Source organism: Amblyomma mixtum, chromosome 2, assembly GCF_055824585.1.
Source record: "Amblyomma mixtum isolate Tamu chromosome 2, ASM5582458v1, whole genome shotgun sequence".
In the NCBI taxonomy this organism is placed as follows: Eukaryota; Metazoa; Arthropoda; class Arachnida; order Ixodida; family Ixodidae; genus Amblyomma; species Amblyomma mixtum.
In genome coordinates, this window is record NC_143013.1 from 206,959,875 (window position 1) to 206,984,065 (window position 24,191).

Here is a 24,191-nt window from a genome sequence, read left to right on the forward strand (position 1 = left end):
AGGGTTTTTTTTTAGTTATTGCAATCACTCAAGTTTGTGGCACCATTTGTGCCCGATATGAGGTTTGCATATTGGAGTAAAGAAAGAACCAGGGAACTGTGGAGCATGATTTTAAAATTTTCGAGAAGTATGACTTTTAATCTTCATAAGACCTCTACTGCGAGGCTACATTATAACAGACATGTTTTATGTGCTTAGTCCATGTTCAGGGCATTGAAAAGACGAGACCAAGCACCTTTGCAGAATCGACTATTTCCAATGTATTTGTGCTTGGGCGTATAATAAGCGGCTCGGAAGTGCGTTTTCCGTACGACAAATGTACCGGAATCAGTTTTCTTTGGATTTATCCAAAGATGACGACACGAACAACCCCCTGGGGAAGCGTAAGGGGCCAGAAAACTCACTATATAAAACGTATATAAAATCCGCATTATATACGTAAAAAATGGCGTCACTTGTGGAATCATCGTCCAAATCATCTTAAATTCTTCGACATCATAAAAATCAGGAACCTCGCCTGTTTTTGATACCTAAGAGATGAGAGGGACGAAATTTTACAAAAAAAAACAATGCGAAAAGCCTACTCAGCGAGGTCTTCTTCAAAACGCATTGCCAATTACGAAAATTTAGAAACCAGGCTGACCTTCGTTGTACGGCCATGAATTTGGGAATCTAACCCCGAACCACGAAATCAAATATAAAATGTGGTTTTAGACAACCTAAATTATTCGTCTAACTGTTAACCTACTTCCGGCACAAAACCTCCGTACTGCTGCACAATCCATCTTAATGTACCGCGTCGGCGAATCTCTCATAATTTTTAAGAATTCAGGGGGCACTTTGTTGACCTAAATTGCAGTAAGGCGAAAGCCTTTAGCGCGGTGTTGCTGCTTGTGTCACTGATGTGTGGTTAAGATGTTAAGCTTCGCCTCTAAGAGGAGTATGAATGAATGAATGAATGAATGAATGAATGAATGAATGAATGAATGAATGAATGAATGAATGAATGAATGAATGAATGAATGAATGAATGAATGAATGAAAAACTTTATTGTACTACAAGGGTTCTTTCTCGCAGCGTAGGTGGAGCCCTCAGTCCAGGACCCCAGCGGCCTTTGCTGTCTTGCGAGCCTTGTCGAACAGCTTGAGCTGCTCTTCAGGCTTCGAGCTGGACAGCGCATCCTCCCACTGCTCTGGTTGGCGTGTTTTTTATCGGCGCTGCCTGCATTTTCGGACAGGCCAATGTAACGTGGTAAAGCGTCGGGTGTTCACCGCATAGCGCGCATTTGTTGTCATATGTGGAAGGATAGATTTTGCTGAGTAAACTGAGATTGGGGTATGTACAGGGTCTGTTCTGAAAGTAGTAGGACTGGTTTTTTTCCTGGGCGAACGGCCGGACGAGAGGTGGTCTGCGCGTGCAGGGTCGTTGAAGGGGGATATTGGGAATGCTGGGGAAAATCGGCAGTCGGCTCTCGGCCGTTGAAGAGAGGAGGTCGCTTGTACTGTGAACCCCTGTCGAAACGTCTCGTCACGCAGAATAGTCTAGCGTTTACTGGATCAGCGATACGCGATCAAATTTTGAGTAAATCTTGGTAAAACGGGCAAAGGTACTCACAGCATGATTAAGGAGGCCTACGGTGACGTTTCCATGGGTAGATCAGGTGTTTTTTGAGCGGCACAAGCTTTTCCAAGAAGGTAAGGAAAATGTGGAGGAAGATGAACACTTCAGACGCCCTTCGACCAGCAAGACCAACGAAAATGTGTAGCGAGGGAAACATTTACTTAACATTGATCGTACAATGAGTATCAGAATGATTGCTGATGACTTGAGCATTCCTCAAACCCAAGTTTTTGAGATCATGACAGAAAACTTATCCATGAGGAAAGCGTGCGCGAAGTTGGTGCCGGGAGTGTTGTCAGAGGAGGAAATGGCCATCCGGTAGGATCTTCTTCATCATGTGAATGAGGACCCCGATTTTTTGCCCAGTAGAAGGCGGCAGCGCTGCCTGAGGCCCCCTACAGCCTCGACTTGGCCCCGCCAGACTTTTTTCTATTCCCGAGAATAAAATCGACGCTCGAAGGGAAACATCACAGATCGGTAGAGGTGGTTCAACCGGCCGTGACGAGGGAGCTAAACAGCATTTCGGTCCAGGCGTTCCTGGAGGCGTACGAAAACTGTAAAACTCATTGGCAGCAGCGTGTAGGTGCGGAAGGGTGCTTGCTACCTTGAAAAATTGTAATCGTTTGTACTATTCTCCTGGATAAATTTTGTTTAAAAAATGAGTCCTACTACTTTCAGAACAGACCATGTATTAGTCTGAAGTTGTCTCCAGGCAACCGACTGCTCTCTACTAAGGTCTTTGTGGGCAGGAGGGTAGGTCCTCCGGTGGCCTCGTTGGTGTACAAAGATGGCTCCATACCGTCTAATGACTGCGTCCAGTTCCCCTTCTGTGCGCGCCTCCTGGTTGGCGTATGCTCGGGCGTTGGCGTCCGGACATTGTTTCCCTTTGACAGCCTCATGGCCTGGTGTCCACGTGATGAAGCATCTCGTAAAGGTGATTGTCCTCGCCTTGAGTATGTGAATGGCTGCAGTGGATATGCGTCCACTGCTGTACCTTCTGCACGCCTCTTGCGAGTTTGTAATGATGTGTGCATGGGGCTCGTCACTCTGCTGGGTGATGGCGAGTGCAACTGCTGCTTCCTCAGCCTCGAGGATGTTGTTGGTTTTTATCGAAGCGCAGTTGATTTCCCTGAGCTGGTGATCCACCACGCTGGCTACCGAGCCGTGTAGCTGTCTGTATGTTGTTGCGCCAACGTATAATACGTCTTTTACCCCGGCGAAGCTTCTTTCATGGAATTCGGATCTTTCCTTTCTTCTCGCCTTATGTATATCTGGAATGATTCTCCAGATTTCATTTGGAACGCTCGCTGTGTTATTGATTTCTTTCAAAGCGTCCCTCATGCCCAGCAACCGCAGCGTGTTTCTGCCTGTTTCGAATAGCATCAGTCTTGTTTTCTTCGAGAGAAGGTGGGCCTCGATATGTTCTCGTACTGTGTTGGTTATGCCAAGTTTAAGGAATTTCTCCGTCGATGTGTTGACCGGCAGTCCGAGAGCGCATTTGTATGCTTTTCTAAGAATTGCCTCTAACTGCTCCTTTTCTTGCTCTAGCGGTGTTTGGTAGGGGACACCGTATAAGATCCTACTGACCACGAGAGCCTGTACGTGTGTCTTCCTCCTTCATACCTATTCTTCTGTTGGAAATTCTTGCAATCATCCTGGTGATCTGTGCTCTGGTATTTGCTAGCTCTCTGATCGTGTGATCAATGCGACGGTTGCTTTGGATCCACATGCCGAGGATCCTAACTTTCGATACTTCCGGAACCTTCGTTTCCCTTGTGTAGATATCTATGGAGTTTCGCAGATCATACCCTTTTCTGTAGACTCTGAGCACCTCGGATTTTTCAGGGTAGCATGCAAGTCTACAGTGTTGGGCGTATGCGTTGACCGTGTCTGCTGCTCGCTGATGAAGCTCTTGTTTTTCTCCTAAGGATCCCCTTGTCACCCAGATTGTGATATCATCCGCGTAGATAGCATACCTGATTCATCCAACGCGACAGCGTCTTGAAACGCTGCCAAGTTGTCCACAGAACGCCATCGCCCGTGCGGCCCTACGCCTTGCTCGTCGATAACTTGGTTTTTGAGGAAAGGAAATGCATGTCTCGCATATCTCGGTGGACACCTGAAACTCGGTGTAACGGGAAGGAAGGAAGATGGGAGTTTACGAGGACACCGTTTTCCCATACTCCGTTTCATACACCAGGTGCAACGCTGTCAAAACTAGCGCTCTTTTTTGCGCAGCCTGCATCCGTGGCCGAAAATAGTGCGTTGCTTGTGGTGAGCGAAAAAATTACCGACGATTACGTTACTTCCTAATGCGAAATTTGAGCGCAGCAAATAAGCTGTTTCACCTTTTCGATAGATTGAGGCAAAGAAATCGAGCAACACATGTATGCGCTATCACAGATTTTTTTTTTATTTTTCACACGTATTCGCAATTTCGGCTCGGGCGGTGCACATATACAGATCCGCCGCCACCGATCTGGCTCTCTGATTGCCACCGCACAGGGGTTGCATTGGAGGAGAAGCGAAGAAAGGAATTAAGTTCGAGCCGGCGCTTTGACAACCGGAGACTCGCAGGAAGAGGGGGGAGGGGGGTGGCGTGTACACCCAGCGGCAAACGATGGGGGCAGAAGCGCGCGCAGCAAGCGGACAACACGATAAAGGGAGGAGGGAAGAGATAGCAGCGACTGACTGATGCCGCTGACGCCGATAGCGCTGGGGGGATGAAAGGGGGGCGGAGCTGGTTACGAGGCCGACGACAACGCCGACGCCGACGACGACGTGAAACCCAGGAACGGACGCCAAAGAGCTGCGCTCTAAAATAACAAATGCTTTGCCGACAGGCTTCGTGGGTAATACATTTGTCATCAGCGTGACAAAGTCGATGTTATTGCGAGCGAATAGGTCGAGATCTGTGATTTTGTATTTTGTGTTTGTCGTCTTTTTCCATTTCACGTTTTCGCTGTCCCCGCTGGCCGCCTTGTTTACTCTTTCCGTCCGCCTCCCTTTTACTTTTGAGAAAATGGCGTCCAGCTCAGCGGCCGCGGCCAGCTCTCCTGTACGTATTTTCCCGAAGGTTCGTGCACGCCAAGCAAGTAATTGCGAATGTGTTCTGCCACACCAGGATCCGTTTTCCGGAGAAGTCTGTTCGGGAAGTACTGAGTGCTGTGAGCGAGGACACCGGAGTATCTTCCCGTAGCGTTGCCAAAATCAAGGCGGAGCGTCTGTGCGGGCCTGTGGCGTCTCCGAAGAAAACACCTCGCGACGTGAAGATTTCAAGCTCGCGAATAGTCAAGAATGACAGCTTTAGAGTCCATGCTATCCGTCTGAAAGTGCACAGTATGTACGCGAAGGGGGAAGTCACAACACTGAACAGTGTGCTAAAGGCTGACAATGAGGCGACGACCTGCCGAACTTCAAGAAAACCACATTGTGGAGCTTGATGAAGGACATCGGATTCACCTTTCATAAAAGAAAATGGAATATCGCACTGATCGAGCGAAGTGGCATCATTGCCTGGCGTCGCAGGTGCCTGGCGATCAAGGAATTCCGAGGACAGGGCAGGTACGGGTCGTTCCTTGCTTATTTTTCTTACGCAGCACGTTTAGACTGGCTTCACATAGAGCTTTATGTTAGCTTTGCAATCTCGTAGTCGGAACAGTGAGCGTTGCTTCAGGATAACACATTTAGAAGATATCGTCTTAACAACGTTGCTGTTGCGACTTTTTGCGTAGTGGTGATGTTTCACGACCAGTTTTGCGCTACGTTTCGGTGGGGCACGTGTCTGCATGGGTCAGATTAAATCGCTAAATCCCAATTGGTGCGGCAAGCAAAAACAGCAAAACTGCCAAAAATGTAGCACTGCAATGGGTAGTGCCATCTCGTCGTCACCGTTAGGAACGAATGGACACCCACTGTACACTACCCGTTGCTCCGGTGGTGCGAGTTACTGGCGGTACTACTGCGAACGTTCGCAATTTTTGTTCGCAGTCGCCGCGAGTGAAGAGATTTCAAACGTTGCCGAATTAGTCAAATACTCCATGCAAACATACAGTGAATATAAACTGGCTACCAAATGCCGCCTGGGCGTGAAATATAAGCCCGAACAAGGGAACAATGAAGCTGAGATAATTCTTTTGCTCGAGTGTCTTTGAGCGGCTGTTTGTGAGACAGGGGTGAGCAGTGCGTTTGTTGCAGTGCATTGCCTACTTACATGCTGTAGCGTGTTTGTTTACTTGCAAGCATTGACTCGTGTACTCGGTTGTTTTGCATTTACAGGTGCATCGTCTACCTAGATGAAACCTGGGTCAACGCACGGCACACAAAAGAATACGTCTGGCAGGACAAGACTGTAAAGTAATCTCAGGAGGCTTTCCTGAAAGGTTTAAAAACGAGAATGGCTGCGCCTTCGGGCAAATGGGCCCTTTTGATCCTTGTACATGGTGGGAGCAGTGCAACAGGATTCGTGGAAGACACTGCTGACTTCTTCAGAGCAAAAAAGGGAAACCACGCTGAGTACCACTCTGAGATGGATGGCAACTACTTTGAGAAGTGCTTCACCGACAAGTTTTTCGCAAACATTCCGGCCAATAGCATTGTCGTCATGGACAACGCTCCATATCATAGTGTGGCTCTTGAAAAAGCACCACTGGCTGTTTCCAGAATAAACCATTTCTCACACACTGCGGGGTCAGCATTTTTTATTGTCCTGTCTCGTTTATTGTTAGCTCTTTTGAAATATTTTTGCCTAGCGTTGTACAACTTTTTCTGCATTCTTACTTGACGCTCCGACAGCTCGGAACTCTTTTTACCTGGCTGCATGAAAATCCTGCCTGAGGAGCTTCTGCTCTTCTAGGAGAGCAGGGAAATCGAAATAAGCTGACTTGCCTCTGTATTGCCTTTATATACATTTGCGCACGATAACAAATCTAACTCTTGAGGCAGTACTATTTTCTCTCGCTGTGTGAATCAACACTATGCTCTAAATTTAACACTTAACACGGGAAAACAGGCCATATCGAGGTGGTGTGTGTAAAAATAATTTGACCCGAAAGTTGCAGACGGCCACTTGTTAATCAGGCCACGCCGGAGCACTCACCTCTGTGTTAATTAAACCCGACGAATGAACGTCATCTTTCGCACAAACCTCTCGCTTGCATCTAAAAACTATAGTCACAATGCTGCAGAATCGGGAAGAAAACCGCTACTGGTGACCAAAAGCCGGTGCGAGCTCATTGACAACGAATGTCGGAGAGCTCACCGCATCGAATGAACAGATGCATGCAGTTCTTTTCAGAACACGCCATAATATTCAAGCGATTCTGAACAAAAAGTGTTTTCTCATTAAAGTCAGGCGAAATTCAACTTGCGATGAAAAAAAATGTGCGCAAAAAAAAGTTTCACCATCCGGGATTTGAACCCACGCACCCCCACTGCATGTCGACTCTCCGGAGCGACGCGTTAGACCGCACGGCCACAAAACAGCGCGGAGTGATACACCTCTCTTTATTTTTTTCTGCGGACTACTTCCGTACCCTTCACAGCGTTGCACATGATGTATGAAATGGAGTGTAATACGCACGGCTGTCACCTCCGCCCTACGTCTTCCACGGACGGTTAGCGCGAAACGTCTCTCCTGGCCACTGGTACCCACAATACAGTGACCGAATTAATAGAGGCTCAACGCACCAACCAATTAGTCCGCCTGAGTCAGACAGAAACAGGACAACGCCTACTGCGACAGCTACGTCTCAATCCACCCATTCCCACCCCAACAAGTCCTACACCTTACATGATCTCTCTGCGCACTCAGGATCACATATATCAGAAGCCCCTACCGCGCAATATGAGCGCTAGTCTCCATCATGATAGGCGGCAGGCACGAGCGAGCTATTACACGAAAACATACAGCAACCGCTCCGATATCCTTCATGTCGACGCGGTACAAAATTCGAAACCAGGATATTTCACGGCAGTCGCAGCCTTGGGGGCCGCCGCCACTATCCGGACTAATTCGCCCGCAGAAGCGGAAGGAGCCGCCATTGCACTTTCTCTGGCCCACTCCGACATTGACAAAAACGTAGCCGAAATTTGCAGATTCCCAGGCCGCGTACCGCCACTACCTAAAGGGCGTGGCGACGCCGGCAACACATCGTATTCTTTCCACAGTCACCTTTCTCGACCAAACGGTTACTCTGTCGTGGGTCCCTGGGCATGCCTCGATCCCCGGTAATGAGCGCGTTCATGCGCTGGCCCGAGAACTCTCCTCCCGGACCCCGGATGATCAGGCACCCAACCCTGCGAAAGAGGCTACATCGGTCCTGTATACATATCATCAAATTACAACACTACAAACTCAGCCGCATGACACTGCCACCACCGCACAGTACCTTGTCGCCCTCATCCAGCGCCACATGGCGACAATTACAGACAGGCTGTTTTATTCCCCCCCACCGTCTCTCATGCTTTTACCCCACCTTTCCTCCTGATAGTACCACCTGTGGCGTGCCAAGATCTACACTTTTCCACTACCTTTGGGTATGTCCGTTCCCAAAGGCAATACCCCCCATCCCCAATCCCACTCATTCTTCCTGGGAGGCTGCTTTACGGACCGCTCAGCCCGTCGGCCAGAAATGGCTGGTGGATCGGGCTTTACGTGAAGCGCAAGCCCATGGACTCCTGGACCAGTAGGAGACCACCCTGGAAGATCTTTTTTTGTAATAAAGTTGTTTCCATCCATCCATTCACTAGACGTGCCTTCGTTCATTCGAAACCATCGCGCTGGCATGATGGAGGGGTTAGCGTGCTCGCCTCGCACTGCAGAGACCCTGGTTCAATTCCCCAACACGACCAATGTCCTACTCGGTTTTATTTATTTATCTGGTCTGACTAGGAAGGTTAATTAGGCTAATTTGTTAATTAAGCAATTAACTAAACTCATTCCAACTTGGAACATCACTATAAGATCCCTTTAATTGGTTGCTTGGTACTCGCCAAAGTACAATTGGTCCCGTTTGAAATTCGGCCACTGTGACGTCACGACCAATTCGACCAATTGAAAAGCGTGACATTTCTGTCGACAACTTGGGCTTACAACGATGAGGCATTAAAGGCTTCCGCCTTAAAATATGAGAGATACGCGGCGTTCTGGCTTTCCGATCCTTTGGTCATGAATGGATATTCTTTGAATGTCCATAATAAGTGAATGTCGATATATGCGGATGTGATCATTCTCTGCGTCGCAATCATAGTTGCCTGGGAGTCCTCATACCGCACCTGGCGCCCTGGCGCAGTGGCTGAGCGACGGGCCACTGCGCTGCAATGGCTGGTGCTGTCATCACTAACTGAACGACCACCTGTGGAGGTGGGCAGTTTCAGAGTAAGCAGTACACACACACGCACACACAACCGGCTCCATCCCGCATTCTGTTGATCAGCTTAAAACAAAACAGGCTTCAGTGAGACCAAATAACAGACATAACGGAGAAATGCGGGGAATGCCGGTTACAACTGCTAATTCACTGAAAATCAATCTACGTATACTATGGTCCTTGAAAAAAATTGAGGGGACACTTACGCTCTATCATAAGGATATGACGCGATAGCGATCGTATATCGAGACTCTCGTTCACTATATACATAGATCCCTGGCAGCCCTCATAGCTGTGTGGCGCAGTGGTCCAGCGGTTAAGCGCTACACCACTTTCCTGCGACAGCAGGAGCTCCCAGCGGTGGGGCTTGCGCGGCCCAGGTTGCTTTTCCCGAGTGATCAATCATTAATTTAACTGCCCCCTACCAAGGTTAACAGTTGTGCGGTGGCAGGCTGCGATGATGCCAAAGGGTCAGGTGACCTACGTGTCCCACTTGCATCCCAGGTTGTCCTCTGGGGACACCCTGCAAGATCCTTTCCGTAATTTTTCGCTCACAATGCCAACACCTGGTTTTCTGATGAAGTTCACGTCCCCACTGGGCCTCGGCCTCCTTTACTCCGCCGCCCTGGACAGAAGGAGCCTATGCCTACTGTATGACCGGGCGGTAATCAATACCCTCACCTCCCGCATTGGAGGCGGATGCCCAAACCAGTAGGCACCAATTTTTTTTTGTGACATCGAATTTGTTGCACGCGTTTATGCACACGGACGGCCTAGGAAAAGGTTATTTACAAAGCAGCCAGCAAATGGTGGCGGCGCGCTGCGGTTGTTACATTGCATCTAATTGTTTGAAAAATTACGTGTCCACTTAAAACAGATTTTCTGCTAAATTTATATAAGAATGCATACTGAAACACCTGCCATCAACATACAATTGTCATGAACGCCGACAAATAAAAAAAATTTTTCCGACCTTCAACGCATGCGTCCCACGTCCCATGCGAAACAACCAAACCACCAAAGAAGACGCAGACGACGTAGAAAAAATCTCCCGCTTAGCAGCTCTTCAGCGGCTGGAGGTTACAGCAGAGTCTCTCCTGAACCCAAGCCATAGGCGCAACTGTAATCGTTATCCTCCACGTTCGTGGTCGTCCACTTCGGTGTTCCACAGGTCAGTACGGTCTCTAGGTATTGTATCCTCACTAGTGGGAGCTTCGGCGAGGGCTGACACGCAAACTGTGCCGGTGCTTGTCCCCAGAGGCATAACAGGTAGGATTTCATCTACTTGCAGGGAATCGACGTCCATCCCGATAAGACAATGCCCCCAAAAGAGGATGCGAGTTCGGACGTGGGCCCCAAATTACCAACTGCTTGCCTCCTCGAGGGCTTCGTGGGCACTGATTCGCGAGCCCTGATTCAGGAAAATGTGTACGTCATCTTGGGCCACGGATGGTTCCAGCAGTCGGTGTTGCTGTGCACCACCCTCTCCGTAATCGTGGTCCTGATGCACGCGTTCGCCTACCGCCTCATCGGCCGCCCCGTGGACCACTGGTGCCAGCCGCCTTCGGAGTTCCGCGACTGGCCAGTCCGGCAGTGGAAGAACGTGGCGATTCCTGTGCTGGCCGACGGAAGCTTCAGCAAGTGCACAGTATACAGCCCGCCAGTTCCGGTAAGCCAGATGGATTATTCTATTTCTCTCAATATTTCTACCAGCTATATGTTAGTTGTGCGAGCGAGGTTTCCTCCTTTGCCGCTTTTTAAGCCTGTCTGTCAAGGTACTTTTGTCGCACAGCAACTATCCTGTGACTGCATTTTGTTCTCTCTGCCTCTCTTGCGGGCACCTCCGAAATGTTAGCATCTTACTCACGGTAACATCTACGTGCAGGTTTAATTTTTACAGCGTATGTGTGATCATCATCGTCAGACACTATGCGCACAGCAGAGCAAAGGCCTCTCCCATGCCTCTTTAAATAACCCTGTCCGTTGATATCTGCGGCAGTTCTATCCCCGCAGACTTATTATTCTTATCAAGCCAGCTCTCGTTCTTCCGACCCGTGCTACGTTAGCCCTCTCTAGCAATACACTACGTTACCTTTAAGGACCGGCGGTTATCTTGTCTGTGCATTACATGTCGCGCCCAAGCCGATTTTTTCTTGACAGCGCCCACAAAATGACGAGGACGAAGACGAGGGTAGACTCAAATACACTCAAGCACTTCTCTGTGTCTTTTCTGATCTTCGTCCTCGTCCTTTTGTTGCGCGTCGTCTTTATCTTAAGCTGAACGCGTTTCGTAAGCCTCAACATTCCTACCCTATAGGTGAGCATCTACATGGCGTAGGTGTTGTCTGTATGTGAAACACTAAAGCGCTTCACATTTGGCTCAGCAGTCAGAGTATTTGATAGATGAAAAATTCGCGAATATATATATTACCTCGCTGGGCTCGCGTCATTACACGTAATTATGACGGCAAGTTGTGCACAAAATCCTTTGGCTAACCGCCAACAGCAGATGTCGCAGTACTCAGTTAGACATGACTTCCGTTTCCTTTCGGCAGCCGGATAATGGATAGAAACTGCACGATGCGGTAAGAATGCACAGGTAGTTCAATATAGGCTCTGTCACCATCAGCCTGACTACGCCCACTGGAGGACAAAGGCCGCTTCCATGTCTCCCCAATTAATGCTGTTTTTTGCCAACTGCGGCCACCGTACCCCCGCAAACTTCTTAATGTCATGAGCCACCCAAACTTTCTTGCGCCCCTTGCTACGCTTGCCTTCTCGTGGAGTCCACTCCGTTTCCCTTAAGGACCAGCGGTTATCGTGCCTTCGGAATACATTCCCTGCCCAAGGCCATTTTTTTTTCTTTTGAGGGCGACTAGGATGTCATTAATATGCGTTTGTTCCCTCACCCACTCTGCCCGCTTCTAGTCTCTTCACGTTGCACCTATCATTTTTCTTTTCATTGCTGACAGCGTTGCCCTTGTTAGCCTCCAGGTTTGTGCCCCATAGGTGAGTACCGTTAAGATACAGCTTTTGTATGCTTTTTCATTGAGAGATATTGGTAAAAATCTATTCATCATCTGAGAGAACCTACCTTATGAGCTCCACATAATTCCTATTCTTCCAGTTATTTCTCTCTCATGATCCAGATCCGCGGTCACTACCTGCTCTAAGTAGGTATATTTTCTTTCTACTTCCAGCACCTTACTACCTATTGGCAACTGCTGTTCCCTTGCTAGACTTTTCAGAATTACTTCGGTTTCCTAGATGTTGATTTTTAGAACCACCGTTCTGCTCCGCTTGTGTAGCTCTCTGATCATGCTTTGTAGCTCATCTAAGGGGTGACATAGCAAGGAATGTCATCAGTGAATTGCAAATTATTTAGGTAGTCTGCATTAACTCTTATCACCAAATATTCCCAATCCAGGCATCAGAAGACCTTCTGTGAACCTCTCGTGAATAGCATTGGCGATATAAAGCATCCCTGCCTGATACTTTCTTTATGGGAATTTTATTGTTCACTTTATGGAGGACTATGGGAGCTGCACAGTCGTTGTAGATATCTTCCAGTATTTTCACATAAGACTCTTCTACACCCTGACTTCTGCAGTGCCTGTATGACTGCTGAGGTTTGCACTGAGTCAAATGCTTTCTCGTAGTTGACAAACGCAATATATTCTGCGCATTTCTGTACCAACTGATTGATAGTGTGAATAGAGTCTCTTGCCTAGTATCCTTTACGAAAGCCTGCCTAGTCATTTGGCTGACTGAAGTGTAAGGTTTTCCTGCTTCTGTTTGGGATTACTTTAGTAAATATCTTGTAGGTAACGGTCAGTAAGCTCATGGGTCTTTAATGTTTCAAGTCGTTGACCTCTCGCTTCTTATGTTCTGTAGGTATTGACTTTTGTAAAATCTGACAAATTGGCACTAAGCCTCACAATGAGTAGTTTGAAAGGTAATTAGTAATGTTTAGTGGCTTATTACCTAATTAAGATTAAATCTAGAGCAACTAGCGTCCACCAAAGAAGCCATCTTCTTCCTGAAAAGATTGGATTTCAAATCGAACTCCCCAAATTTTAGGAATATATATAAGTGCTCGTTGAAACACCCAGTATAGGAAAATTATTATGACTGTTTTAAACTAAAAGGGACACGGAAATCGAAAAAGCAACGCAAACCATTTATGACAAATGAATAGCTTAGGATTATTAAGAGCAAGGGACAGTTGTACGCTAAGTTTATCCAAACAAAGAATATCTGTGGCCTTCCTGCTTTTAGAAAATAGAGAAACCGTGTACAAACTTTCCGCAAAAATACATATTTCACTGGCGCGAACATAACAAATTAGCGAAAAATAGCACTCTCCACAAAGAGGAACTTTATGTAACAGTACGTGGAAAAACACTCGATGAAAAGGAATTAGCAGAGAAGCTTAATGAACACTATGTGACTCTCAACACCGGAGCATCCCCAGTCGATAAGGGTGAATTTGAACAATACACAGGCGCACGTAATTCTAAAACAATCTTTTTGAACCAACAGCTTGCGTAGAATTCTACTCTGTTTTTATGTCGCTGAAAAATAGTGTCACAATATTTGGCACAATTTTTAAAATAGGAACAAACAGCGCCGCGCGGACGCACATCGCCTGCGCGGGTCGTGAAACGGGGGAGAAGGAAACCCTGGTGAGCCGTGAAAGTGCAGCTACTACCGAGGTAGTAGGCAATGAGGAGAAGGCCAGCCTGACGCTTCCGTCAGAGGGCACCTTAGGGCAGTGGCCTGAAAATGAGGAAAAAAGTTGGAGCTCCAGCGAGAAATCACACTGCTGCATGCCTGAGAGTTGCAGCAGGAACATTGAGGAAGAGCGGTCCAATTTCAAAGAGTGCGAAAACTCCGACCTCGCTGTAGATGCGGAGAGCACTTCATGTGAAACGCAGGAGTCTGTTTCGCGTGAACTCTCGGGCAGCGAGGAGGGCTTTTCCTAAGAGGAAGGCGAGGAAATTGGTGCCCATGACGAAGGCGAAGAAACTTTTGCCTCTGAGGAAGGAGTAGGTGCAGTAGAAGGAAAGCCTTTTTGCGACTGCACTGAAAGTGACCAACTGAAGCAAGGAATTGGCAAAGAAGAATTCATAAGTGGGGAGAAAGATTCTCCAAAGACTCCTTAGCCAAGCTCTGAGCATTGCGCTCGAAGAGTAGTCAGAAAGAAGAAAAAAAAAAGGACTTGGAGGTGAAAGCGCAGCCCTCGAAGAACAAAAAAAAGCCGGACCAGTGGCTTCATCGCGAGAGAAGAGCTCGGATGACGCAATTGACGGTGAACGGGGCTTGACCCGAAGGAGAATGTGGAAGGAAGTAAAGAGGAGTATAAGCGAATCGAGCACTGCCGATACAGGTGGAATGGAACTGCAAAAATCCCGGAGAAAATTCAGGAAGAGAATGGACAGAAAGAGAACTAAGCTGAAGACAGCTGAGTCGAGTCCAAGCCAGCTGCAGGAGCATCGCAGTAAAATGAGGAAGAAGCTGAGACGAACGAGCCCGCCATACAGAAAGGACTCCGTCTGGAGAAGGAAGCGCTTAAAGAAGAGTGCACCCCGAAAGGAAGGAGAACACGAGAAGTGTAGCCATCATGTGCGAACTGGGATTAAATTCCTTCGTAACCGACGCGGTAGCCACACGAATAGTGGAAGGGCTTGAAGTCTGGGCGCAAAACCACACAGCACTACGAGTAGGAAACTGGGCCCGAAAAGCGTTCGGAAGAGAATCCTCAGAATGAGGCGGAAGAAGACTAGAACGGGCGATAGGAAGAAAACAGAGTCGCGTAAGAAAGAGAATTGAGAGGGCGACTGGAAGCTTGAGCGAAACATTCCTGTTCCGAACCCTCTGTATAGGCCAAACTTGGAAGTATAGACGAAAGTATGCCTCGTACTTGTGTGCTGCCTATTTATAATTTTGTGTCAATGTGCTGCCGAACTAGGGCATGTTTGAAGTGCATCCTGTCTACTGCACTGTGTTCTTTATGTGGAAACATCAATGTATTGACCTATATATCTTCTCACATGCCATTAAGAGTTTGTTAGCCCATGCATGTGCGCGCGAATTTTGTAATTTGTGAATACTGTTGCACATGATTCTTAAAGGAAGAGGTCGAGTCACAAAATTCGGCGGAATTTTGAAAAGAAACAAACAGCGCCGCGCGGACACATCTCGCCAGCGCGGGTCGTAAAACGGGGGAGAAGACAACCGCGGTGAGCGACTAGCCTTGTGTGAGTGGCTGCCCCCTCCACCACCGCTCGCCGACACGACGCGCGGGAAGAGAATGAGTCAGCCATGACGTCGATTTTTGTAGAATGTCGGAGCTGCTTCTACTCAAAGCCGTCAGAGAGGGTTTAGTCTTGCGTGTGCTAAGATATGTTCTCCTCCTCTTCATTCGTACGTTGGCGGCGGCGTCACGACAGAAATTTCCAGATGATCCTGGAAGCCACTCCCGGCTTTTGACCAATCAGGGAAGCGCGCCCAGCGCGGCAAAGAGAAGGAGACTGCACGGCCGATACTATGTGTATGCGCGCGCCTCCATTGGCGAGAAGAACAGACAGCCGTGAGCAAAACCATATAAGAAGGGCGTTGACCGCCGTCGGTTAGCCTTTCTCCCCCTCCCCCCTCTACACCTATCGGCACGTCAGCAATGGGCGTCTTGGTTAGCGACCAGTAGATTGGCTAGTGCCATCCCTCTTTCCTCTTCAAATCATTCACTGACGTAGGTTAGCCCGAGACGCCGCTTAAGCTTCATCGAAGCGCGCCCGCTCGACTCCCGGGACAACGCCACTCGCCCCCGCCACGGACCAACGAGGCAGCGCGCGCCAGTCTGCGGGACGGCATCGTCTTGAACCTCGGGTCGTCGGCCTCTGGCAGAGCCTGGTGAACAAACTGTGTTTTGTTTGTTTGCCTCTCTCTTGTGTTAGTGCACTTGAGGTATAATATCTCTTTTTTATTGTAGTCTTTCTCGAGTTCAACTTTGCACGAGTTGCATTGTTTTGCTAATCATTTTGTTTGCGTTTGTACTAGTGATTGTGAAATCCTCTCTATAATCTTGTTGCTGCATAAACTTTGTTTTGTTTGCAAACCTTTGGCTGCGACCCATTTTCTGGCGTGAACATTTGGCTGCGGCCCATTCTCTTGATTACGACCGGCGAAAGCTCGGCACCAAACGACCAAAAACCTCTTGTCACTTGGTAGCTGGTCTCCGCTGAGCTTGCCGCGCTGAGTCGAAGGCATCTCCTTTGAATCCGATCCCGCCACCTCCCCACGCTTAGGGATGTCTGGGAACTAACGCTAAGAGTGCGCGAAGTTGGGGTGACAAATAGCATGGCCCGAGATATTGATGACTTAGAAATTAAACCCATAAAACATGGTCTCGAGCTTTTGGCATCACCCCTTTGTTTCATCTTTAACCCTGTCTTGCAGACTGGAGCTTTTCAAGAAAACATGTTGTGTGCTAGATTGTGACCTGAACATAAATCTGGTGATAAAAACAATTTTTCAAATTATCGCCCGATTGTTGTGTTACCTGTTTTCTCTAGAGATTAGAAGAAGTTATAGGCAAAAGAGTACTTCATTCTTTGACGAACATGAGATACGATAACAATACTGCAGATTGGGCTAGTTGGTTAACATACATCTTGCAAAATTTTAGCGCGAAAAACACGGACAGAAAGAGTAGACGACACGAGCGCTGACTAACAACTGGAAGTTTATTCGAAAACACGTAGAATTATAAAGGAAGAAAGTGCGATAAAATCGTTGGTCAAAAACCAAAAAAAGAAAACTAAACACAACAGTCGCCCGCCAGCTCCTGCTATCAAGTGGGTATGAAATCGTATTTACAAAATTAAACATTATGGTTTCCGTGGAATTCCTGGGAAGCTCCTCAAATTTTATTTTGTTCATCGCAAGTATTGTGTAGTAAATAATGAATGCCGTTCTGCTGTATTAGATATTGTTTCGGGAGTACCACAGGGTAGTGTATTCGGACAAGTGCTATTCAATATCTGTATAAATACATCATGAATACTAGTAAGCATTGTTACATTATTTATGCAGATGATACTAGTCTTTTCTTCCAGTCAAGTAACATTTGCGATCTCATACATTTCGATAATATTGCGCTAAGCAAACGGCTACAGTGGACTGATATAACTGGTTTAGAAATGAATACCTAAATACCAAAGCCATTATTTGCACCTGTACGAAAAATTATTCCTCGAGATTTTAGGATAAATGTCGGGACAGAACAACTAAAACTTGTTAAAGAAGCGAAAACCTAGGGGATAACTGTAGACCATGTAGCAGGAAAGCTATCAAGAGCTTTTGGTCTGCTGAGTAGGTTTATGCAAGTGCTTCCTGTAAAATTTATGCTTATGCTCTTTAATACAGTATTACTCCCACGTATTAGTTACAGCAGCCTTATATCGGCATACACATCTCAGAGAAACATCAATAAATTACACCTTATACAGAAAAAAGCTATTCGGCATATAGCAAATACAAGCTACAACGTGCATTCAAAGGAATGTTTTGCCTTCTTTAATGTACTTCTTGTGCGGCACTTCCTCAAATATAGCCTTGTCATTGCCGACACGGAGGTACACACGGATGGGAGCAACGTCGGTCTTGGTGCCGTTCTATTTCAGCGGTAAAACGGTGCCGACAAAGTAATTGCCTACGCCAGCCGCTCACTGTCACGCGCTGCGTTGAACTACTCTACCACCGAAAAAGAATATTTGGCGGTCGTACGGGAGGCCGCTAAGTTCCGCCCATACCTGTATGGCCGACCGTTTTGTATCGTCACCGGCCACCACTCGCTGTGCTGGCTGGAAAATTTAAAGGACCCTCTCGGCCGCCTAGCATGTTGGGCATTACTCCTGCAGGAATTTGTTTTCACCGTCACCTGTAAGTCACGCCGGAAACACCGACGCTGATAGCTTGTCACGCGCTCTCGACGAAACTCCTCCAGAAGACACCACCGACGATGATAGATTCCTGGGAGCGGTCAGCACGTCTCAGCTCGTTTCCAGACAGCGTGCCGACGCCGAGCTGTGTCTGCTCATCGAACATCTCGAAGGTGGGCGCCCTGAAATACGACGGCACCTTGCGGACTATCATCGGTCTGCTTGCGGAGAGGGGTGCTTTATAAAAAGAACTCTGCTTCCAGTCCGACAACTTGCGTGCTCGTCATGCCGTCTGATCTACGGGAAGAAGTCCTCCTTGCGTGCCATGATAAACCGACTTCGGGCCACCTTTGTGTTACACGCACCTTATCCCGCATCCGGCAGGACTATTACTGGCCCCTCCTCCCTTCAAGTGCCGAGCATTATGTCCGGACATGCCGGCAATGCCAGCGGCGGAAAAAACCCGCGTTCAAGCCTCCCGGACTTCTTCAGTGCATCGAGCCGCCACAAATACCATTTGATAAAGTCGGCACGGACCTTCTGGGGCCGTTTCTCTGTCTCGTCGACCGGCCACAAGTGGGTCGTGGTCGCCACAGACTACTTGACCCGTTACGCATAAGCGAATGCCCTTGCTCGAGGTACTGCCTCCGAAGTTCTTCACTTTTTTATCCACGACATCGTGCTTAGACGCGGCGCCACATCGGCCATCATTACTGACCGAGGCAAGGCGTTCACAGCCCTGCTCGTGCGTGACATATTAACACTTAGCCATACTTCGCATCTACCAACAACAGCCTATCATCCCCAAACGAATGGTCTAAAGGAACGGCTGAACAAAACTTTGGCGGACATGATCTCGATGTACGTGGACACAAAACCTGGGATAATGCCTTGGCGTACGTCACCTTCTCATATAATACCGTAACGGAGGAAACCACCTAGTTTACCCCGTTCCCCCTCGTGTATGGCAGGCAGGTCCGCATGATGTCAGTGCGATGCTCCCGTACGGCAACGCCGAGCTCCCCCTGAAGGAGGCCACTTCGTGGAGCAAGCAGTGCAGTCCCGTAAGCTGGCCCGCTTGCACATCAAGGACCAGCAATCCGCCGATGCCCGACACTATAACCTTCGACACTGGAACATGCACTACGCTCGGGTGACCACGTGTGGTTGTGGACACCTGTGTGGCACAAGGGGTTGTGCGAAAGGTCATAAATAGGTATTTTGGCCCGTACAGAGTCGTGCACCGCCTGAACAGCGTCAACTACGAAGTTGTCCCCGATGGAACTGTGGTCGTCGGCCCTCAGCGACAACGGCCCGAAGTCGTGCATGTAGTGCGCTTAAAGGCGTACTTTTAGCGTGACTGAGCATTGTGTTCACGCTATGTTTCGTACCTTTATCCCCTTACCCCACGCGCAAACTTGACACTCCCCGCATCTCAACTAGCGCGAATTGTTTAGTTCACCTAACCCCTATTCTTTTTTCGTCTCCTCCTTCTCTCCCTTTACATATCCCATTCCACATCGAGACGATGTTTGCTTTCGTGGAGCGGGGTGGGGGGGGGGAAGAATAATGCCACGCGCCTAGCGCTGCGCGTGGCCTCCGCGCTGAGTCGAAAAACGACTACCAAGCGGTGGTGGGCTGTCGAGAAGCATGGGCTCTGTTCTGTGTTCTAAGACCTGGCTTGCTAATTAAAACAAGTCTCCCACTTTTGGTTTCTTCCCAACACCTACCTTCACGGCTCCTCTGATGGTGACAATATAAACAAACTCTGAGGTACAACACTTTTGTGAAGCTGTGTATTGACAGGAAAACTTTGGAGACACCATATTCTGTCAGCAAAAGAGAACTGTGGTCAATCCCGTTCTCCCGCACCTATCAAGGCTTACACAGGTTGCAGCACCACATGTCGAACCACTTAAATTTCTAAGGAACCGAAATAACAGCACAGATAACATGTCCAACAAAAACTGCAGAGTACCTTAGTGCAGAAAACACATCCGTGATTTTAATTATGAATTTCGTAATCAATAAAATTTGTCAAGAAAAAAAAGTGCGCTGTAATCCTCTGTACTCGTTTTTTTTTATTTCGTTTGCTTGATATCGTTAATATGTGGACTTGTGAGCCAACGTAGAAATTGCATCCCGTGAGCGTATGCTTCGAAACAGCTTTGTAAATATGGTTATATTCCATGTTTAAAATTTACTTGTGTTTTTGTTAAGCGAAAGGGCAGAATGTGTGTATGTGTGTGTACTCTCGACATTTGTTACTTTTGTGTTCTTTGCATAAGTAGATGTGGTCGAAATTGTACAGCCTATATTAGATGTGTGCCTGTTACCTTTTGGGAATATTGAGTTTCATGCAGGTCTGTTCGCCACCTAAGGCAAGAAAAGGGCAGAAGCCCTGCCAAGCTACTATGCCTGTAGCTTTTTGTCCCTGCCCCGAGTATTTTCTCTCTTCCTCCAGCTTAAAGCAGAAGGATGGCACTTAGTAAAACTTTGGTTTTATAACTGATTTTATCTATATCTACATATCACTTTTGCCAGCAGCCTAATTACGTAAATTCAGCAGTACTGCTCCTGGATTGTAATACCAGCCACAAATAACTTTATTTGTACTGTCGCATTCTATGCCAATGTTTTCAAACTCTTTTGTTTTGTCGTGAATTTTGCTCAAGCTTCATGTTAAGTTATTATTTAAACATGACCTTGTATCATCACACGGCATCGCTCAGCCCTCAAAATTTAATCTGGCTTCGTTTTCTTTTTCTTTTTTCGTTTCTCAGGACGATAACCAAGAGGAGCGCCACGAACTTCCCTGCGACCGATGGGACTACGACACAACGGATGTTAGTGACAGCGTCGTCAGCAAGTGGGACCTCGTCTGCAATCACAGCTGGCTGTACTCCACCTCCAGCTCCATGTACACGATGGGAGCGCTGTTCCTCGTGCCTGTGGCCGGTATAATGGCCGACCGCGTGGGGCGCAGGCCGGTCATCCTGGGGAGTGCCTCTACCATGCTTCTGGCCAGCATGGCGGCCAGTTCGACTAAGGCCTTGGGTGCCTTCCTCTTGGCCAGGATTGTCGTCTCCGCTACGGCCAGCACCACCACCGTGTTGAACTTTCTCGTTCTCTACGAAGTGACAGGAAACGAGCACCGGACACTGTACATCCTTCTGGCCACCATTGTCGGTAGCTCAGTGCCGCCTGCACTGTACCACCTGCTGTCGCTGCTCCGTCCTAGCTGGAGGCTGTCGCACGCGCTCCTCGTCGCGTCCACGGCCATTGTGCTGGCCTGGTGCTACTCCCTCGAGGAGTCCCCCGTCTGGCAGCTCGCCACGTGGAGAGTTCGCCAGGCTGAGAGCACCGTTCTGCATGCGGCCAAGTGCAACAGAGTGGATATAGCCAAGGCCAGAGCCACCTTCACAGCGCTCAAGCGACAGCTTGAGAAGCGGGAGACATCCTCCGGAGCAGGGACAGGTGGATCGGAAAGCATCTTCCCTCCGGCTTCCTTTCGCCAACGTGCCGCGTCTATAATTGTGTCCTGGTTTGGAGTGAACTTTGCCTTCTATGGTTCACGCATGGTCCGCACGAGTTTTACAACCCACTGGGCAGTATCGTCACAGCTCTTCAAAATTCTACTCCTCATCGCTACCTACTATAGCCTTAAAAAAAGAGGCCAAAGATTCACGCTCTCCGTTGTGCTGGCGCTGCTCTCTCTTTCTGGCGTGTTTCAGACAGTGTCCTACGAATTAAAGTTGACTATCGCGATGCCATTATCCTCATTAATGGTCTTAAGCGCCACTACTGCGGCTATGTGCCTCAACTATAGCTATGCCGGCGAAGTGTTCCCCACTGCTATTAGAAGCGTTGGATTCTGCATATCCTATTCCGTCGGCCGCGCGGGAGTCCTTCTGGCCACATTGATTGGCGCTTTCGGCGGACACCAGCGGGTATTAGCTTTGAATATTCTGATGACGGTACTGAGTTTGTTCAGCGCGGTGGCAGTTCAGTGGCTTCCCGAGATATTCTACCATCAAAAGAAAGACACGGATCCTGGCACGTTGGACGCACGGGAGCGCATGGAGGCCCTGAAGGCTTTCCTCGATCCATTTCGAGCATCTGAGAAAGCGGAAAAGTCAGGCAAGCCGGATAGGTTCCGGAAGTCAAAGCAGGCGCCGGCAAGCCTTGTTGCGCCTGCAGCGGAATGCGAAGCGACATCTGTGGCGCCGTCCCCTGCGTTAGCCACATGCCCTCCGCAAGGGACCGGAACGGCTGCTGAAAACCTTGTTTTGCCTTTGAGAAAGGGCGAATCATCTTCAAAAGCTAGTCGTTCGGCAGGCTCTACACAGCTCAAAGCTGGATCACGTTCACAGAACACTGGACCACCTCTGGTAAAGGCTCCATCCACTTCGGAAGATGCCGGAGCTCCCCTTGAGAAGTTTGCGCAACCTTCGCAGGAAGTTCGATTACCTCTGGAGAAGTCTGCATCATCTTCGCAAGATTTGCGGGCTCCGCAAAAGGCCGCATCGAAGAGTAAGAAGGCGCGAAAACACAATACAGCTTGAGGTGCTGGCTTGAACTGAACATCAGGACATTGTGGTTCCGTATTGTTTCTTTGCGTATTGAGTTCTCATCAAGAAACAATTTCAGGTGGACTTGCTACGAATTTTCTAACATGTCGGCTGCTAGAACCAAAACCCACCAAAGATTTTGTGTTTAAACATTTTCGCTCTGATTCGCTTCTTGTGTGTTCCGCTCCTTGTCGAGAAGGACTACTAGTGGCGGGCCAACGTTAAGTTTGCTATCAGTATTTTTGTGAAGTGGCTGCTCTCTCGCTTACGGTTACTGAAGACAATCCCAATCGTCATTACATTGCTCCTGAAGTACGCTTCGGTAGTCCTGTGTGCTGTTTAGCCACATTTAATTCATTGTAGAATTTAGTTTTTCTTCGCATTTTTAACTGCGTAAAACCCTGTCTACTCTATGCGTTTGTGTTTTATGACTGTTGCAGAACATTAATGAGAAAATTTTGAGGGAATATTAGATGCGTCGTTATGTGTTTTGGAGTAATCCGTGACAATAAGCAACGCAGTCTCAGCGCATATTGAGTCACCCAAAATATTACTTGCCTTGTTTGTGTTTGTACAGTGGACCATGCAGATTTTATTTTTTTTTATGATGGAGCTCGTCACTGGCGCCAGTACAGGTGCTCAGAGCAGAGAGCCGGTTGCTGGTGGCCAATGTATAACGAAGGGGTATTGAGATTCCGGTGTGTAAAAGAGGAGGAAATAAAACCAAATGAACAATTTGATACATTTGTTGTAATTACTTTTTCAGTGGAGGAGAGAGGCCATAAAGCCACGACAACGGCATGACACGGGTCCTGCCCCCTTGCAGATTGGCGTCTTATAGATACGGCTATGGCACAAGTGATTCATAGGTAAAGAAAAAGATAGAACGCAGAATTATTACCAACTTTTTGAGGAGTTATGGAGGCCACAGCAAGTATCGAAAATGAATGTCAGTAGACATGAAGAAACAGTCATCAAAAAGTTGTGTGGGAACGACCAAAACATAGCCCACACTTCACTTAGGTAATGATGACGAAAATTACTTAGTAATGGAATTCGGATTAAAAAAGGACGAAATGACACTTGTTGCAACCTATTTAACAAAGTGGGCAGTAGTATGATAATGATTCTTTGCAGTAGTTTACTCGTGGCGTGGGTACACTTCACGTGTGAGCATGACGAGACAAGGTTCTTGCTTTTCCAGCTGCGCATTTACGCCAAGATGCTATCGTTGGTTTTAACAGAGAACTTGAAGCATTCCAACAACCTGTCAATGGTTTGGTTTGGTTTATGAGGTTCATCTTCCCAAAGCGACTCAGTATACGAGGGACGCTGTAGCGAGGGGCTCTTGAAATTTCGATCAACGGGGGTTTTTGAACATGCACTGGCATCGCACAGTACGCGGGCCTCTGGAATGTCATCTCCAACAAAATTCGACCGCTCTTCCCGGGATCAAACCCGCGTCTTTCGGATCATCAGCCGAAAGCTAAACTACGGATCCAGCGCTTTTTGCATTTTTACAAGGGCTATGTGAAATCTGTTCAAATCTTTCAATTTGCCGTTTTTAATAACAATAGATGAAAATACTACTTCACAGTCTTTTGGGCTGAAAAAAAATGACTTCAAACTGGTATTATTTGACATAGATGCCTGCGCATCAGGTGCTAAGGTGGTAGCTGGATCAAGA

The 24,191-nt window shown here is 47.9% G+C and overlaps 1 protein-coding gene across 1 annotated transcript; it reads left to right on the plus strand.

Annotated features, from left to right (window-relative positions):
- Nucleotides 1–1,081: 1,081 nt before the first annotated feature.
- Nucleotides 1,082–23,154, plus strand: LOC149362365 (solute carrier family 22 member 7-like). The gene is made up of 3 exons (XM_089569706.1): nt 1,082–1,196; nt 10,283–10,660; nt 20,717–23,154. The coding sequence occupies exons 2-3, from the start codon at nt 10,310–10,312 to the stop codon at nt 22,496–22,498; spliced, it is 2,133 nt and encodes a 710-aa protein (XP_089425832.1). The 5' UTR covers nt 1,082–1,196; nt 10,283–10,309; the 3' UTR covers nt 22,499–23,154.
- The last annotated feature ends 1,037 nt before the right edge of the window (nt 23,155–24,191 follow it).

Excerpts from the sequence above, each read along its gene's own strand:
- LOC149362365 (XM_089569706.1), top strand. The coding sequence starts at position 10,310 with ATGCCCCCAAAAGAGGATGCGAGTTCGGACGTGGGCCCCAAATTACCA. Across the intron at positions 10,661-20,716 it reads TATACAGCCCGCCAGTTCCG|GACGATAACCAAGAGGAGCG; the intron begins GTAAGCCAGATG and ends TTCGTTTCTCAG.